Here is a 19757-nt window from a genome sequence, read left to right as displayed (position 1 = left end):
AGCCGATTATCTGGGCCCTCAACAGTCAGCCCAGCTACTGCTTTGGTCGCACTGATGGATGATCTCTGGTAGACCCAGGATAGGGGTTTATCCTCTATCCTGGTACTTCTTGACCTCTCAGCAGCTTTCAGTACCATCAACCCTGGCTGGAAGGGTTGGAAGTGGAAGGCACCGTTTTACGATGTTCACCTTCTACCTCTCCGGTCGGTCGCAGTTGGTGTTAACAGGGGATCAAAGGTCGACTCCTAGATCCCTCCCTTGTGAGGTTCCTCAGGGGTCGGTCCTCCATGCTGTTTAATATCTACATGAAACTGCTGGGTGAGATCATCTGAGGGCACGGGGAGAGTTACCATCAGTATGCTAATTATACTCAGCTATACATCTCCACCCTGTGTCCAATCAGTGAAGCAATGAAAGTGATGTGCTGGTGTCTGGAGGCTGTTAGGATCTGGATGGGTGCTAACCGGCTCAAGCTCAACCCCAACAAGATGAAGTGGTTGTGTGTTCTACCTCCCAAGGACACTTCCATCTGTCTGTCCATTACCCTGGGGGGGGGGGAGCTTGGGCCTCCTCAGAGAGGGTCCACAACTTGGGCATCCTCGATCCACAGCTGACCCTAGAACACAATCTTTCGGCTGTGGTAAGGGGGGCTTTTGCCCAGGTTCACCTTGTGCACAGATGCGGTCCTATTTGGACAGGAAGTCTTTGTTTACAATCATTCATGCTCTTATCACCTCGAGGTTCAACTACTGCAATGCTCTCTACATGGGATGAGTGTTTGAAAACTGCAAATTGTGCAGAACGCAGCCATGTGAGAGGTCATGTGCCTGCCCAGGCATGCCCGTCTCTCTACAACACTCCATGGTCTTCATTGGCTGCCAATTGGTTTCCAGACTCAATTCAAAGTGTTGGTTATGACCTATAAAGCCCTACATGGCATTGGACCAGATTACCTGTGAGACCGCCTCCAGCCACATGAATCCCAGTGACTGATTAGGTCCCACAGAGTCGGCCTTCTCCAGCTCCCGCTTGGTGGGACCTAGGGACCTTCTCTTTGGGGGCCCAGCCCTTAGGAACCAGCTCCTCCCAGAGATTCATACTGCCCCCATCGTCCTCGCCTTTCATAAGAGTCTTAAGACTCATTTATGTCGCCAGGCTTGGGCCGATTAGATCTTGGTCCCAGGTCAACGAATGATTGTATGGTTGTTGTATGAACGGATGCGATTGATTTTAATATAGCTAGGAATTTTAAATAATTATGCAATTTTTAATTTAATTGGATTGATTTTCATTGTAACTTCTTGTTTTTTGTATGTTGTAAGCCGAGTCTTCGGAGAGAGGCAGCATAGAAATCAAATAAATAAATAAATGAATAATACTGGAATGTTAAAGAGAAATAACAAATGATGTTATTTGTTACAAAGTACAGTGATACCTCTACCTAAGAACGCCTCTACTTAAGAACTTTTCTAGATAAGAAAAGTGTTCAAGATTTTTTTGACTCTTCTTAAGAACCATTTTCTACTTAAGAACCTGAGCCCGGAAAAATTTCCCAGGAAATTTGAGAGCGGCACGAAGGCCCAGTCAGTTTCCTGCCATTCCCCCTTTAATCCCAGCCATCTCGGGCTTTTCTGGGCTGCTAGAGGAGTCTTTTGGTGGCGCTTACAGAGGCTTTGGCAGTCCAGAGTGAATGAAGCATTTAACTTTCTCTGGGCGCTTGGAGCGGGAATAAACCACTTTGCTGTGGTGACTCCTTTGCGCTGCCTCCCCCACACCCGGTGCAAGGTTGCCTCCTGGAGAGTTTGGGCACAGAAAGGCAAAAGGGGGCACTTCGGCCAGATCAACTGGGCTTCAGCCAAACCGAGGAGTCACCACAGTGAAGGAAAGGCGAATGAGTGAGAGGAGAGGGGAGCCCTTCAGCATGGGAAGGAAGAGGAAGCAGGTAGCAGCAGCAGCAGCCAGCTTTCGGTGAAAGGGGCGGGAGGTTCCCCCCTCTCGCCTGCCTGGGTTTCTCTCTCTGGCTCAGTGTATGGGAGGCAGCCTCGCACCGGGTGTATGGGAAGTGCGTGCTCTTCCTCACCACCTCAGAGTCCGTCTTTTTTTTTTAAGCCTTAAAGTTTTGGATTTTTTTTATTCCCCTCACCTCACCTTCTTCCTTCGGCAGCAACTGTCCTCCTCCTCTTCTTCCTCCTCCTCCCACCCAAATTCCAAGCTTATATTTCTTTCCTAATGGGTTTGCACACATTATTAGCTTTTACATTGATTCCTATGGGAAAAATTGCTTCTACTTACAAACTTTTCTACTTAAAAACCTGGTCACGGAACAAATTAAGTTCTTAAATAGTGGTACCACTGTAATAATAACTGTTATTTATTTTAGCAATTTCTGTATGGGACTGCAACAAAGCATCTCACTTATAATGACTTTATCAACAAGGAGCTGATTCTCTTTTCCAACTCAGATAATGAGCGATCCATCCCATCTCTTGTTGATGGTGAGTGCACTTTTATGATGTATAGTATCTTCTTTTTGTGATTTGAATATGTGATTTATACTGGAATACAGAATACTGTTGTTGGCATTTTTTCTGTTCTTTTTTCATTGTTTCATTTCATTGCCTTCCATCTAGAAGAAGCTCAGTTGCTTTAATAATAGTAACAGCAGTGCCTCTAAGTAGTTGACAGTATTAACATATTACCCCCAGCAATGTTTGTCCTCTTTTTACCAACCTTCATTTTACCATCTTCTTTACAAATGAAGTTGTAATAAAACTACCCTTAAATTTGCTAACTTCATTATGGTATGTATCAGGAAATTAAATGCATAAATATACAATTCCTTATATTTACTAGATAATGTTTGCTATATTCGACACATAAATTTACTTAGATATTCAGATTGAATTTGCAGTTTAATTAAGTATCACTTATATTAATATTATTTTGAAAGAGTACAATTTGGAATTTTTTTCACTTTTTGTTTTAATGAAGGCTTTAAACCAGGGCAACGTAAAGTTTTGTTTACTTGCTGTAAGAGAAACGATAAACGTGAAGTTAAAGTTGCTCAGTTGGCTGGTTCTGTGGCAGAAATGTCTGCTTATCACCATGGAGAGGTAGGTATAGAAATAAAAAAACATCATTTTACCTTGATTATTTTGGAAGAATAATTTTGTAAAGCAAGGTAGGTGAATTTGAAGTTAGATCTTTTGCTTCACCAGTAGTCACTGTTCCCTCTAAGCTGCGTGAGTGCGCAGCCGCACACACAACAAACTTCTGCACAGCACTTTCCAAGTGCCACGCAGTCTTGAGTCTAATCAAACTCCAGCAATAGTCTCTCTCATCTCGTGCAAAGCCGCACGTGCTAAGCTGTGTTCGGGATTTATATATCAAGGTGGGGGGGGGACGCGATGGGGTAGAATTCAGGGACGACAGGCTTCTCAGTTCAGATGTTTTAAATCCGAAGTTTACAGAACACATGGAGCATTTTCCCTGCTCGCTTCCTCTTCTGAGTATGGAGCTGGCCAGCCAGAAGGCCCGAATCCTGCATTTGTTCCAGGCGCGATTCAGAACGTTGGTTGCAAACTGTTGCAGTTCTATGAGATTATCAGCAATTTGCAACAGACAAGAGGAACTGATTAACTCTGCTGGGTACTTGTTTTTCAAAACAAAATGATAGCCATACTTGCATTTTTAATATGATTGGGATGATTTGTTTTCTTCTTTAAAAAAAAAAAGCAAAATACCCCACACTATTTGAAAATTGGGAAATGTTGCAGATTTGAAATGTGGACTATTTGCATCAGTAACTGCAGCTGCCAAAATTTGTAAGCCATTTTCCCCCTGAGGTTACTTTGTGTGTATGTTGTGGCATTGAGGGGGGGCTCTGCGGTTAACATGGCATTTGACATCTACAACCTTGTTCTCTGTAGTTCCTTTTCTTTTGTGTGCTTTAATTCCTTCCCTTCAATATCCTTTAGTTCCAGCTACTAGCTCCTGAGGTCTGCAAATGAATGGAAAGTCAGCCTTTTTTATTCTGTGTTAGGCAAATTTCAGGTTTAGAAACAAAAATTAATAGACTGTAAATCTAATTTTCCTTCTAATATTATGGCCTACACCTAATGTAATATGTAATATGTTTGTCTCCCCAAATCCCCCGGCACTTCTCCCTTCTTCCTCCCAGGGGGATTTGATGGGCTTGGTGATATAGGCAACAGATGAGCAATAACTAGTTAAGTCTTTAAGGTGCCAAAATATTCTTTGTTATTTTGCTGCAGGACACTGGAATGTAAACATTGCTTATGTCCTAGAAACTGTAGATTGTAAATATTGTCTACAGTAATCCCTCGTGACTTCGTGATTCATTTTTCACGGATTTGCTATTTCACAGGTTTTTTCAAAGGGAAAAGAACGCCGGGGTAGGGACGGGGGAACACTGGGGTGGGGTGGGGGGCGGGGAACTGCAGTGGCAGCCTCCTTCAGCCTGCGCGGTAGGTGAGAGAAGTTGGTCTCTTTCAGTGGTCAGCAACGGTGGGTTGTTAACAATATAGGGAGAGATTAAAGTCCAAATAAATATATAAAAAATAACTTTCCTCTACTTCCCGGAAATTCGTTTTTCAAGGGCGGTCTTGGAACACACACCCGTGAAAAGCAAGGGATCACTTTATATGTTTCTGAATAAAAGTAGAAGGGAGCAAATTTTTAATTCCTTAATGAGGTTATTTATTTATTTATTTATTTATTTATTTATTTATGGTATGTATATATGTATGTATGTATGTATTTATTTATTTATTTGTCAAACATGTATGGATAGTAGTAGTAGTTTGTATAAACATAACAAGTAAAAAATAACGATAAAAGAAGACAGTAGGACAGGGACGATAGGCACAGTAGTGCACTTATGCACGCTCCTTACATACCTCTTAGAAATGAGAAAAGGTCGACTATAGACAGTCTAAGGTTAAGGTTTTTGGGGTTTGGGAAAGAAATCACAGAGTCAGGTAGTACATTCCAGGCATTTATTACTCTGTTGCTGAAGTCATATTTTCTGCAGTTGAGTTTGGAGTGGTTTACATTTAGTTTATGCTCGTGTATTTCTGTGGTTGAAGGTGAAGTAGTCATTAACAGGAAAGACATTGTGGTATATGATTTTATGAATTACATTTAGCATTATTGAGCATTATTCAGATGTACTCATCTTTTAAATTTATTTTTGCCCTTCTTCAACCATCTGGGTGACATCTGTGAAAAAAATCAGGTACTCGGGCATTAAAATGTGCTGCTCAAACACTATATTTTTCTGCACACACCGAAAAAATATTAGAGGGAATATTGCCTATAGTAACCTTGAAAGAAAGAAAAAACTTCATTGAAATCCAAATTGGTCATAACCATGATAATTGTCAACAATTTTATTTGAAATGAATAATATATAAAATTATAACCTGATAATAAATGTCTGTTTAAAATTAAGGGGGCATTTCTTCTTTTTTCTAATCTTGTCATAGTTATAGCATTAAGTAGTTTTCTCAGCAATTTATTCTATAGTGACTCATAATATTGTATTTTTCCTTTTGGTAGTAACATAACTTTAATATTTTCTTCTAGCAAGCTTTAATGATGACAATTGTCAATTTGGCTCAGAATTTTGTTGGAAGTAATAATGTCAGCTTGCTACAGCCTATTGGTCAGTTTGGTACTAGGCTTCATGGTGGCAAGGATGCTGCAAGTCCTCGTTACATCTTCACCATGTTAAGGTAAAATGTAGTTCAAAACAGAAATCTAAATAATGCAGAATTGGGAAGTATGTTATTGTTCTTGTGGAAGACAACTAGAAAGAAATCCACATTTCAGTTCCTTGGTCCAGAAGTGCAACATGGAATCAGCTCTATAGATCTATTTCGGGCTTATTTGCCCTCATCAGGTAGCCATACCCTTACTGGGATTTGAACCTGGGTCTCTGCCTTTTAAGGTGGTAGTCTTAGCCTATAGGCTACAGGCTTGCCTCATGTATCAGCTTTTACCAGGGAAGGGTTATGTGTGATTTTTTGTCGAGTCACCCTGGTATATGGGAGGAGCATACAGCTTTAGAGGCTAAGGCCACCACCTTACAAGGCAGAGGTCCAGGTTCATGTCCCAGTAAGGGTATGCCTGATGAGGGCAAATAAGACCAAAATAGATCTATAGTAGTCTCCTTTCATTTTTATTATCAGCAAGAATATGTTACACTTATGGATTATAGTTGTCGGCAATTTAAAGTTTATCTGCCTTGGAATATGGCACCTGGTGGGCTGAGAGACAAAAAGGAAGTTGTATGCTCCTCCCATATACCAGGGTGACTCGACAAAAAAATCTCTCTCATATATTTGTAGATTTTCACAGGTAATAGGTATGTAGGTCTTGACATATTTGGGTGTTTTCCCGTATAAGGTTGATAGACTCTTAGCAACGTTTTGACGAGGTCCCGCTTGTCCTCTTCAGGCTGGCGCTATCGCCTATAAAACATACACCTGTTCAGTTGGGATCAAAGGGTACTTTTTCATGTGACCAGATAATTTTTGCATAAGATATCTGGAAAGTGTTTGGTAGTTAGGATAGTAATTGAAGTTTCTAACCCTGTTGAAAATTACTTTAATACTATATTAAGGAAGGCTTGAGCATGAGAAAGGCTTCTCACTAGATGCATTATATAATATTTAGAATATCATTGTACATTGTAGTTCATTTTTAAAAAGAATAAAAGGCACTTTTTAATGAGATGGGCAGCTATGTAAATTTGCAAAATAAATAAATAGTATAATTTAATAATTTGTAACTTCTACAACAATTCAGCTAAACAATTGATTGAATTATAAACCAAAATAACTTGAAATGTTTATTTGTTTTTTTTTAAAGCCCTTTAGCGAGATTACTTTTTCCTGCAGTAGATGATAATCTTCTTAAGTTTCTGTATGATGATAATCAACGTGTGGAACCTGAATGGTACATTCCCATAATTCCTATGGTCTTAATAAATGGTGCTGAGGGCATCGGTACAGGATGGGCATGTAAGATTCCAAACTATGATACCAGGGAGATTGTGAACAATGTCAGACGAATGTTAGATGGATTGGATCCTCATCCCATGGTAATGCAATATTCCTTGCAGAATAATGTAATGTCAGTTTTTTCATAAAGAGGCTAAATATGTTTATTTACAAAGGAATAAACTTATGTTTTGTAAATCAGTATATAAAAAAATATGGCTAGAAGAAGAAGAAAAGGCTAAGAAAATTATAGAATATTTTATACTCTGTGTGATGTGCCAATTAAGCCAGAAATCGGCACGCAAGAATAAACAAAGACTTTAAGCCTTTGTTAGAAGAAAAACAAATCTGGTTCACAGTCATACTAAAAAAACTGTGGAAAGAGAAAAAGAAGTAAAGTAGAAGAAATTGAGCAGCTAAAATCAGTGCAATAAGATATTATTTGGTTCTTCTTTCATAAATGTTTGATTGACTAGTAATGGTTTAAAACTTTTTTGTTGAGGACAGTTTTATCTATAATTATAAAACAATTTACCTCTATTTATAAAAATATCATTTGCACAGAAATATTGCATATATTTAATATTTTGTATTTCTCCTTAAGTTTTATTATCTATTTTCCAAAAGTATGTACTCATCATTTCTGGTATTCAAACCATATCCAAAACATGACATTATGAATGAACATGCAAATATCTACAGCCTGGAAAGCATTAGGATTAAACCCATCTTTTCCAGGGCTTACTTTTCCCATCCCATAGAGGATAACTCTCATCTCCAATCTTAGTTCTGCTTTCTGCAGCTGTGGTAGGATTTTTTTTCCTATTCAGACCTATCTAGTAGATGCTTTAAGAAAAAGATGCAGTGAAGTAAGGAAGAAAATAAAATAATAAAGGAAAAGAGAGAGATAAGAATATAAACTTTTCCTGTGGAGCTGAGCTTTGTTCTTTCGAACAAAAAAATCCTCAGTCACATGGAACATATATGGCTTATAAAAAAGCTGCAACAACCAGTGCCAGCAGGAAAAAAGCTGACTTCCTTTTGTTTCACCAAAGAAATGGGTGAATTGAGAAGAATTGTGGTTTTTGACTCCCTACCTTCCCTTTTTTTCCAAGCTGGAAAAACTGAAACACATGCAGATGAATATTCATTGGAAGCAGTGATTTTGCTGTTTTTCCCACTGGAGATTGGCTGAGATATTTTCTCATCCTTTCAAGATAGGAACGCTCAGGATTAGAATCTACTTTATAAATGGACAGTTTCAAATATGTCAAAACCCTTTTCTAGTTCAACTTACACCTAACATCCTCACATCAGAATTTAGTTTCTTTGTCATGTTTTATATTTTCCCAGAGTATAAATTTTTTCTCTGCATTGTCTTTACATTCTCATTCTACTTCTCTTTTATTCAAACCAACGTTCCATCCCAGATCTCTTTTCAACTCAAAAGTGGCATTGAAGGTGCCCCTAATCTTTCTTATTCTCCCTGATAATGACAAAGTAGTATAGCTGAACATACAGAACACATATGACCAGATAAATTTATACAATCAAGTGGGAAATCACATTCACTTCAGCAGAGAAGGTGACCTCCATATTTAAAAGAACTACTGGATATGAAAGAGGATTTCTTCCTTCCCATTGTCAGCATGATGAATAGCAAGATTAGGAGCACCATCAGGGAAGTTTTATCCGCAACTATCAGCAATACTAATATAAATCTTCCTTGCCATGCCCAAGCCAAGCACAAGAGAGATAGTACCAGACTTTTGTGTTGAAATAATAAAATAGAAAACATATCCAATCTGTTCAGCAAGGTCTAGAGCAGTGTTTTCCTAAGTGTGGTATGCGTACCCCCAGGGGTATGGTAAGAGTTTGGTGGGGGTACGCGTTCAGAAAAAGTTCTGAAATACATCTTGCCTTTTCCAACTTCATATTTATGTGAAGTTGCTTTTTCAGCATTTGTAGACATTAAGTCGAATAAAAGGAACAGACTATTCGACATGGAACATCTCAGATTAAAATTAACAACCAGGGATCAAATTATGACTATCTGTCATCTCGGCACAAACAATTTCATCCTTTTTGTGTATGTACCAAAAAAATAAAATATTTTGATTGTTATTAAAATACATTATTATTTATTAGATTTGTATGCCGCCCCTCTCCGAAGACTCGGAGCGGCTCACAACAGCAAAACACAGTACAAATCCAATGATTAAAAACCATTTAAAACCCTTAAAATAAAAACAGTCATACATCCCAGACAGACCATACATAAAGCGGAAATGGCCTGGGGGAATCAATTTCCCCATGCCTGATGGCAGAGGTGGGTTTTAAGGAGTTTACAAAAGGCAAGGAGGATGGGGGCAATCCTAATCTCTGGGGGTAGTTGATTCTAGAGGGTCGGGGCCACCACAGAGAAGGCTGTTCCCCTGGGTCCCGCCAGACAACATTGTTCCAATGGGACCTGGAGAAGGCCAACTCTGTGGGACCTAATCGGTCGCTGGATATTCATGCGGCAGTAGGCGGTCCCGGAGATATTCTGGTCCAATGCCATGAAGGGCTTTATAGGTCATAACCAACACTTTGAATTGTGACCGGAAACTGATTGGCAACCAAAGCAGACTGTGGAGTATTGATGTGACATGGGCATATCTGGGAAAGCCCATGATTGCTCTCGCAGCTACATTCTGCACAATCTGAAGTTTCCAAACACTCTTCAAAGGTAGCCCCATGTAGAGAGCGTTATAGTAGTCGAATCTCGAGGTGATGAGGGCATGAGTGACTGTGAGCAGTGACTCCCAGTCCAGGTAGGGCCACAACTGGTGCACCAGGCAAATCTGGGTAAATGCCCCCCTTGCCACAGCTGAAAGATGATTCTCTAATGTTAGCATCCCTTTTTTTGGACGAGCGGTACTAAGTACGAAAATTATAGAATGGGTACACATATGTCAAAAGTTTGGGAAACACTGGGCTAGAAGAATGACAATCTTATTTTCCTACAAAGCAACTAATACTTTTGCCATACAAATATGTAGTTTTGGATAATAATAATAATATGTAGTTCCACAATAAATAAGTGAACAGCTATAATATTTTGACCCATTTGTTTAATTGGTTCTGTTTATCTAGTTTTAGGACTTTTTCAAAGAAGATCACATTTTAGATCATATTTATGCAGAAATATTGAAAAATCAAGCTATATTTTAAGCACCCCGCGCTTTGATTCACACTCACTTTTCTGCTTTCCCTGTGGTTATATATTAGTTTGCTCATTTGTGTGAAAGAATTAATAGTGTGACATTTCCTGCAGAAATAACATGCCATTTTTATATAAATGTTATTTTGCCTTAAATACTGATTTCATTTTAACTAAATGTTATATTATCTATAATCATAAAAATATATGAGACTTTTTAAGTTGTGTATAATTAATGTATGTTTTTAATGTTGTAGCTTCCAAATTATAAAAACTTTAAAGGTGCAATCCAAGAACTTGGTCAAAATCAATATGTAGTGAGTGGAGAAATATTTGTGGTTGATAGGAACACAGTAGAAATTACAGAACTTCCAGTTCGAACATGGACTCAGGTAAATATTTTTGATGCAATTTTAGATTTAAAATATGTCTACTATTTTCTTTGCATTTTATTTTCATTTTAATGTCTTTACAGGTTTACAAAGAACAAGTATTAGAACCAATGTTGAATGGGACTGAAAAAACACCAGCATTAATTTCTGATTACAAAGAATATCACACTGATACGACTGTGAAATTTGTTGTAAAAATGACAGAAGAAAAACTTGCTCAAGCAGAGGCTGCTGGACTCCACAAAGTTTTTAAGCTTCAAACAAGTTTAACTTGTAATTCTATGGTAACTTTCCTCTATGTTTGACCTTCAGACCAGCTGTTTACCATTATTCAGTGTTACACTAGTAATAATATATTGTGTGTAGCCATGACTAATGTTTATCTTTGTATATTTTATACAAAAAATAATATTCTCTCTACCAGCAAAAAAAGTTTTCAAAAAGACCAAATTTAAGTAACTGAAATAAACCATTTTTAGTCCGGGTCAAATTGACCTGGGAACAGTACAATAGTGGCTTTTTTTGCCCAGCAAAAACTAAGCAACCACCCTCCTCCACCCCCCAAAAAATACTCATATAAAGAACCCCTCAAATGATGCAGAGTCATGAAATTTCAAGTTTCAGATATGTAGGGGAAATTTTTTACAGGGTCTCAAATTATTTTGGGGTCACATACGACCCGAACAGAACAGCAGGGTGAAATAAGAACTACCTGTATAATTATTTTTGTGATTAGCAGAAAAATGTATAAGATATAGCCAAACATTTTCAGGAAGCAAAATATTTGTTGTCCAGTATAATTTATATATTTTAATAGATCCCCATGGTCCTAAAAGATTTGAATAAAATACTTAGGAATTGTTCTACTGTTACTATTCAAAAGTAGTTCTTAAAAAGGTGTTGCATAAATGTTATACAATGTAAATGAAATATAACCAGGGTAGGAATGATTGCTGAGAGATTATTAATCATTAACGCAGTTCATGTATTGAACATAAAAGTGAGGTGGCATCCTAGCATAAGGGAGTCCAATTCCTTTCAGATGAGATTGAATTACAGTTCCCAGCCTATTAATTCTGTTGATTAGAAGTCCCTTTAGTTTGTTGGCTTCCTTTATCCTATTTTGCTGTCTACTTAAGGTCATCCATTCCCTGGTAATTCTTTATTTAAAATAATGCTGGGAATTCTTTTTCAAGGTACAGTGATACCTCTACTTAAGAACACCTCTACTTAAGAACTTTTCTAGATAAGAACCAGGTGTGCAAGGTTTTTTTGCCTCTTCTTAAGAACCATTTTCTACTTAAGAACCCGAGCCCAGAAAATTTTCCCAGGAAATTTGAAAGCGGCACAAAGGCCTGGCCAGTTTCCTGTCATTCCCCCTTTAATCCTGGCCATCTTATGCTTTTCTGGGCTGCCAGAGGAGCCTTTTGGTAGCGCTTAAAGAGACATTGTCAGTCTAGACCGAACAAAGCATTTTCCTTTCTCTGGGCGCTTGGCGTGTGCTCCTCCTTGTCACCTCAGTCTTAATTTAAGTTCTTAAATAGAGGTAAAATAAAAACTTTCTTCTGGCCTATAATTACAGTGGTACCTCTACTTAAGAACTTAATTCGTTCCATGATCAGGTTCTTAAGTAGAAAGGTTTGTAAGTAGAAGCAATTTTCCCCATAGGAATCAATGTAAAAGCAAATAATGCATGCAAATCCATTAGGAAAGAAATAAAGAAATTTGGGTGGGAGGAGGAGGAGGAAGAGGAGGAGGAGGACAGTTGCTGCCGAAGGAAGAAAGTGAGGTGAGGAGAATAAAAAAATATTCAAAACTTTAAGACTTTTTTTAAAAAAGAGGGACTCTGAGGCGGCAAGGAGGAGCATGCACATTCCATGCACCCAGTGTGAGGCTGCCTCCCATACACTCCCAAACCCAGGCAGGCGAGAGGGGGGAACCTCCCACTCCTTTGACTGAAAGGTGGCTGCTGCTGCTGCTGCTGCTACCTGCTTCCTCTTCCTTCCCATGCTGAAGGGCTCCCCTCTCCTCTCACTTGCTCGCTTTGTAGCCATCACTTTTCCTTCACGGTGGTGACTCCTCAGTTTGGCTGAAGCCGAATTGATCTGGATGGGGCAAAGTGCCCCCTTTTGCCTTTCCGCGGCCAGATGCTCCGGGAAGGCAGCGCAAGGGATGTATGGAAGGCAGCGCAAGGGAGTCACCATAGCAAAGTGGTTTATTCCCTCTCCAAGCCCCCAGAAAAAGGAAAACGATCCATTCACTCTGGTCTGCACAGAACGAAAGGAGTGTTTCTTTTCTCTGGGCGCTGGCAGAGGTTTATTCCGTCTCCAAGCTCCCAGAGAAACGAAAATGCTTTGTTCGCTCTGGACTGCCAAAGCCTCCTTAAGCGCTACCGAAAGGCTCCTCTGGCAGCCCAGAAAAGCCCGAGATGGCCGGGATTAAAGGGGGAATGGCAGGAAACTGGCCGGGCCTTCGCACCACTCTCAGATTTTCTGGAAAAAATTTCCAGGCTCAGGTTCTTAAGTAGAAAACGGTTCTTGAGAAAAGGCAAATCTTGAACACTCAGTTCTTATCTAGAAAAGTCCTTAAATAGAGATGTTCTTAGGTTGAGGTACCACTGTATTTAATTAGCATTTAAATGCACTGAAAATTCAAAAGTGGCAATTTCATTTAGCATCTGATTCTTAAAACAGTGACTAAATGAGTATTTTCTCTCATATATGTATGTAGCTTTTCAAAAATACATAGTGTAATGCTGTATGTTTTTTAAGAAGGAAATTACAGTATTTTATTTGGCAAGGCTTGCAACCAATTAATATGCGTAAGATTGCAACATTAAAATTAATAATAAGCAATTGTTCGATTGTTCTGCAGAATGATTTCTCATCATAGCAGACTTTATTAAACACTTCTAAATTCTTGTTTGAGGTATGCAGAATACACTATCAATTTATAGGCAAACTAAAATAACTTCCAATAAGTTTTGCCTATTTTTATTTCATCCACTGTTTTGAGGGGAGTAGTAAAAGTGCTTCCTACTTCGGAGATAATAATTTAATTATTAATAATTTGAAAAGCTATTTTTCCTCCAATGTCTTCTGGACATAATTACAGGTGGCAAATCAATAGCAAAGATATTAAACAAGTTTAGGTCTTCAAATATCTTGTCATTATTTTACTGAAGCTTCCATATTAAAAAATTCATACACCTGGTGGCCTAAAGCCTTCCTTTCAGTTCCTCCAGAAAGTTAGTGCTGAAGCCAATAGAAAAGGTGGCATGTCACTGGGCTATATCTGCACATTCTTCCCTGGCCCTTTGCACACATGCAGACCACAAGCAATAACATTGTAATAGTATATGCAAACAAAATAACTAGTTGTAAGATAAAATCAAATGCTTCTTTGACTTTAATTTAATATTTAATACTTTCTTGGGGCAGGAAACAAAGTGAAAAAAGCATCACATATATTTAACAATGATTAAGACATTCTTATTAATTTCCAAAAAACAGCTTTGTCAATTTCATGTAAAACAAGTGAAATCTTTTTTTTTCTTTAAAGCTGAGTAATTTTAAGACTCTAGTTTTCTATAAAAAATATACTTTTCCTTTAGAAATAATAGCATTTAGTTAACATTGTGGAATAGTGGAAATAGTTTTTAATCTTTTTTTTTTTACATTTCTCTAGGTACTTTTTGATCATATGGGTTGTCTGAAGAAATATGAAACTGTGCAAGATATTTTAAAAGAATTCTTTGACTTACGTTTAAATTATTATGGTTTGCGTAAAGAGTGGCTTGCAGGAATGTTAGGGGCAGAATCTACTAAGCTTAACAATCAAGCTCGCTTTATTTTAGAGAAAATACAAGGGAAAATTGCCATAGGTAAGAACAAAATAAAGGATATTGTGAATTTATAATTTCCTCTTGAATTGACCTCTTTGATACATACATACATATTTTTCATTGCAATTCCCTCCCACCCCAATAGAGAACAAATCAAAGAGAGATTTGATTCAGATGTTAGTCCAGAGAGGTTATGAATCTGACCCTGTCAAAGCCTGGAAAGAAGCTCAAGAAAAAGTAAGTCATAATTCCACCATTGGTCTTTATTTATTGGGTTGAAAAAAAATCATAGTCACATTCATGCATTTCAAAAGGATAATACAGTAAACACATTGATTTCTTCAGTAGAGTTTAGAGAGTATAAAGAAGGAATTAAAGCTTATGCAAAATGGCTGGTTGGAAAAAATACTATTTATTGTATAGAAATAAATGTCCTTTTTAGAATTTTATACAATGTATGAATTTTTTTTCTTTAAATAGGCTGCAGAAGAGGAAGAAATGCAGAATCTGAATGATGATCATTCATCTTCTTCAGGATCTACTTCAGGTCCAGATTTCAATTACATCTTAAATATGTCTTTGTGGTGGCTTACCAAAGAGAAAGTTGAGGAAATCATTAAGCAGCGAGATACAAAAGTAGGTATTTTCTGAGTTTTGAACATATTTCTTAATATGCTATTGAAAATATTATTTTAGGTTGAAAAAAATATAAAGTTGCAAGTTACATCTAGATTTTAGAGGTGAAAAAAGTAATATATTATTTAATAAAATACCAGTATAGACAGAATACTTTTTTACAAATATATATACTTTTTACAACAATGTATACTTTTACAAACTTCAAACTTTAAGCTATAAAACAAGTGGACTTTAAGACTAGTAGACTTCAACACTCAGAATTCCTCCTCCAGTCTTGCTAGATGAGGTAATTAGAAGGTTAAAAAGAGCCCCATTGTTGTGAAAAACGGACCACTTTTTGCCTGGTTTTTTGCAAAAATTGGGTGGGCAAAGGGTCTGGGAAGCCTGCAGGGGGTTCCTGGTGCTGGGGGATAGTAAAAATGGTCCTGTTTTTGTAAAAAATACAGGCTGTTTTTGCCCGTTTCTCCCCCCCCCCCCAAATGGGGTGGGAAAAGGGTCTGAAAACCCTGCAGAGAACTACTGGATGCTGGAGGATGGCAATGTCCCCATTTTTGTGAAAAACGGGCTGTTTTTCACCCATTTTCACCTTGATAATATTGATGTAGAAGATCAAAGCTCAACTTTACATTGTTCATAATTATTGTGTGGAACCCACTGTCACAAAACAAAGTGGTAGCCACTAATGTAAAAGATGCCTGCAATAAATTTACCCAGGATAGATCTGTCAAATCATATTTGCTTTGAAGTCTTAATGTTACCTTCCAATTCAGAAAACTTTGCCTCCTAATATCAATTGTTAGGGGATAACATTAGAAAGAGGGAGATAGATTTCCAACTTCTACTTCTGAGTACTTCAGGACTCTAGCCATTGTAAGCAACAAAATGTTGGATTAGATGGATCTTGGCCTTATCAAACACAGTCATATTTATGTTCTTATGTTAGCTTACCTTTAAATGTTGAAAATATCTTTCTAATACAAATTATTTTGTTATTTTTTTATGTCTTGTAGGGAAAGGAGCTCAATGATCTCAAGAGAAAATCTTCTTCTGATCTTTGGAAAGAAGATTTAGCAGCTTTTATAGAAGAACTTGAAGTATGCTGACCTATATCAAAATCCATGTACACTGTCAAGTTTTATATTACACTTTTATTTGTTGGCAAATAATTATCTTTAGATAACCAAATTCATGATAAGAGAATGGGATTTATGCAATTTCATTTTTGAATTGTGTTTTCAAATCTGTATTCGCTGCAGATTTTGCAATGAGGAAACAGTAACCTCCTGGTGTCTGTGGGAGCTGGAATGTATTCAGACAGTTTTAGGTTGAGTAAAACTGGTTTAGAGTTAATAATAATAATAATAATAATAATAATTTATTAGATTTGTATGCCGCCCCTCTCTGGAGACTCGGAGTGGCTCACAACAACAACAACAATGTGACAAATCCAATATATTTAAAAGAGATCTAAAAACCTGTCATTTAAAACCATGCAACACAATCATACCATACAGAAACAATATAAGCCATGGGGCATCTCAATTTCATCATGCCTGACAACATAGCTGGGTCTTCAGTGACTTATGAAAGGCAAGGAGTGTGGGAGCAGTTCTAATCTCTGGGAGGAGTTGATTCCAGAGGGCCAGGGCTGCCACAGAGAAGGCTCTTCTCCTGGAGCCCACCAGACAACATTGTTTAATCGACGGGACCTGGAGAAGGCCAACTCTGTGGGACCTTATCAGTTGCTGGGATTCGTGCGGCTAAAGACGGTTCCTAAGGTTTTCTGGTCCGAGGCCATGTGGGGCTTTATAGGTGATTACCAACACATTGAATTGTGACCGGAAACTAATCAGCAGCCAGTGCAGGCCGCGGAGTGTTAACGAGACATGGGCAAATCTAGGGAGCCCCACAACAGCTATCACGGCCACATTCTGCACAATCAGGAGTTTCCGAACACTCTTCAAACGTAGCCCATGTAGAGAGTGTTGCAGTAGTTGAACCTCGAGGTGATGAGGGCATGAGCGACTGTGAGCAATGACTCCCTGTGCACACTCCCTCCTTGCCACAGCCGAAAGATGGTGCTCTAATGTTAACTGTGGATCAAGTTGTGAATTCTCTCCGAAGGGGTCAAAAATTCACCCCCAGGGTAATGGACGGACAGATGGGATTGTCCTTGGAAGGCAAAGCCCATAGCCACTCTGTCTTGTCAGGATTCAATTTGAGCCTGTTGACACCCATCCAGACCCCAACAGCCTCCAGGCACCAGCACATCACTTCCACTGCTTCACTAACTGGACATGGGGTGGAGATGTATAACTGGGTATCATCAGCATATTAATGATACTTCACCCCATGCCCTTGGATGATCTCACCCAGCGGTATCATGTAGATGTTAAAAAGTAAGGGGGAGAGGACCGACCCCTGAGGCACCCCACAAGTGAGAGACCTAGAGGTCGACCTCTGACCCCCCACTAACACCAACTGCGACTCACCGGAGAGGTAGGAGGAGAACCACCGCAGAACAGTGCCTCCCACTCCCAACCCCTCCAACCGGCACGGAAGGATACCATGGTCGATGGTATCGAAAGCTGCTGAGAGGTCAAGAAGCACCAGGATAGAACCCTGTCCTGGGCCTGCCAGAGATCATCCATCAGCGCGACCAAAGCAGTTTCCGTGCTGAAGCCCGGCCTGAAACCCGACTGTTGAGGGCCTAGATAATCAGCTTCTTTCAAGGACCACTGGAGCTGGAGTGACACCACCTTCTTAACAACCTTCCCTATAAAGGGAAGGTTGGAGACTGGATGAATAGATATTAAGTATGGCTGGGTCCAGGGAAGGCTTCTTGAGGAGGGGGCGCACAAGTGCCTCCTTGTAGGTAGCCGGAAAGGACCCCCACCCCAAAGAAGCATTGACAATCTCCTGGACCCAGCTCCGTGTCACCTGGAGCCCACCAGACAACATTGTTTAATCGACGGGACCTGGAGAAGGCCAACTCTGTGGGACCTTATCAGTTGCTGGGATTCGTGCGGCTAAAGACGGTTCCTAAGGTTTTCTGGTCCGAGGCCATGTGGGGCTTTATAGGTGATTACCAACACATTGAATTGTGACCGGAAACTAATCAGCAGCCAGTGCAGGCCGCGGAGTGTTGACGAGACATGGGCAAATCTAGGGAGCCCCACAACAGCTGTCACGGCCACATTCTGCACAATCAGGAGTCAAAACCAGCCAAGAGGGACATGGATCCAGTAAACAGGTGGCAGAACTCACAGCTCCAGTGGCCTTGACTTCATCAGGTGTCACCAGGTTAAACTCCTGGACAACAACAAGCTCTAGTCACCTCGACTGACTCATCGTCAGCCGACTCTACTATCCAATCGGAGTCAAGGTCTGTCCGGAGCCAAGTGATTTTATCAGCGAAAAATGTGTTAAAATCCTCGGCACTGCTCTGTAAGGGTTCTCCAACTCCCCCCGGATTACGAAGGAACTCTGATTAAGAAGGGAGTGAGTTACCCTAAACAGAGTGGCCAGATAAGATTCTGCTGATGTTCCTAAGTTGTTCCTAGATTTTTCTGCATATTTGATTTCTTAGCAACTTAAAAAATCTAGTAATATTTCTTTATAAATAAACTAATGAACTTATAATTTTTTATTTGCCTGATTTTTAAAGCGATTTGAAATCCATTATTTTTTTAAGGAATTTGATGTAATTGTCTAATCTAAATGTTTATAGGAATATTAGTGAAAGAATGCAACTACATTATATTTAAAGATACTCTCATAATTAAATAAATTATAAAAATGTGTGTAATATATTAATATAATATATTAGAATACATACATTATATGTTCAGATTTTATAGATTTTAGAAGCTGATTATACTTAATGTTTATTTTCATATATATTTTAGAAAGTAGAAGCTCAGGAAAGAGAGGATGTACTGGCAGGAATGACTAGCAAACCCATAAAAGGCAAAGTTGGTAAACCCAAGATGAAAAAACTTCACTTAGAAGAGACCATGCCTTCTCCTTTTGGCAGGAAAGTAGTTCCACAGATTACATCAGCTATGAAAGCTGATGCCAGTAAGAAATTACTAAAAAAAAAGAAGGTAACTAAAACTTTTAAAATATTTGTTTAACATATTTTAGATTTTCCCAAGAATAATTTATATCTTTTTTTAATCGAAAGCAATTTAAAAACTACTGAAGTAATTTCAAAATTACAAATACAATGGAACCTCAGCTAACGACCACAATCCGTTCTGCAATGTTGGTCGTTAGCCAAAATGTTCGGTATCTGAAACAATTTTCCCTATAAGAAATAAAGGAGATAGATTTAATTGGTTCCCAGCCCCTGTTGACTCGCCATTTCCTTTATTTCTTATGGGGAAAATTGATCCCTCGTTTATCGCGGGTGTTCTGTTCCAGAACCACCTGCGATAAAGGATTTTTTTCTCTCCCCCCCCCTCCTTACCTCTTGTCTCTCTGCCTTTGTCTCTCTCTCTCTCTTGGGGAGCAGCAAAGCATCTCTTTGAGGACAGCGGCAGCAGTGGCTCCAGCGACTTCTCTTCGAGGACAGTGGCGGCGGTGGGGGCCTGGGCATGGACATGATGTTCCTGGCACTGCTGCTCCTCAAAGTGAAGCCGCTGGAGCCGCCT

The 19757-nt window shown here is 39.0% G+C and overlaps 1 protein-coding gene across 4 annotated transcripts in view; it reads left to right on the top strand.

Annotated features, from left to right (window-relative positions):
• The window catches only part of TOP2B (DNA topoisomerase II beta), a 185583-nt gene that overhangs the window by 69534 nt on the left and 96292 nt on the right, over positions 1–19757 (top strand). For all 4 annotated transcript variants that reach the window (XM_070728138.1, XM_070728139.1, XM_070728140.1 and 1 more), the window contains 11 exons: positions 2381–2495; positions 2992–3113; positions 5608–5756; positions 6895–7126; positions 10485–10619; positions 10703–10903; positions 14307–14502; positions 14609–14700; positions 14944–15099; positions 16113–16196; positions 19011–19208. In XM_070728138.1, the coding sequence (XP_070584239.1) occupies positions 2381–2495; positions 2992–3113; positions 5608–5756; positions 6895–7126; positions 10485–10619; positions 10703–10903; positions 14307–14502; positions 14609–14700; positions 14944–15099; positions 16113–16196; positions 19011–19208 (1680 nt within the window). The remainder of the gene's footprint in view (positions 1–2380; positions 2496–2991; positions 3114–5607; positions 5757–6894; positions 7127–10484; positions 10620–10702; positions 10904–14306; positions 14503–14608; positions 14701–14943; positions 15100–16112; positions 16197–19010; positions 19209–19757) is intronic.

Source organism: Erythrolamprus reginae, chromosome Z, assembly GCF_031021105.1.
Source record: "Erythrolamprus reginae isolate rEryReg1 chromosome Z, rEryReg1.hap1, whole genome shotgun sequence".
Classification (NCBI taxonomy): domain Eukaryota; kingdom Metazoa; phylum Chordata; class Lepidosauria; order Squamata; family Dipsadidae; genus Erythrolamprus; species Erythrolamprus reginae.
Note: the sequence above shows the minus strand (reverse complement) of the source record. Positions and strands in the feature narration are given on the sequence as shown.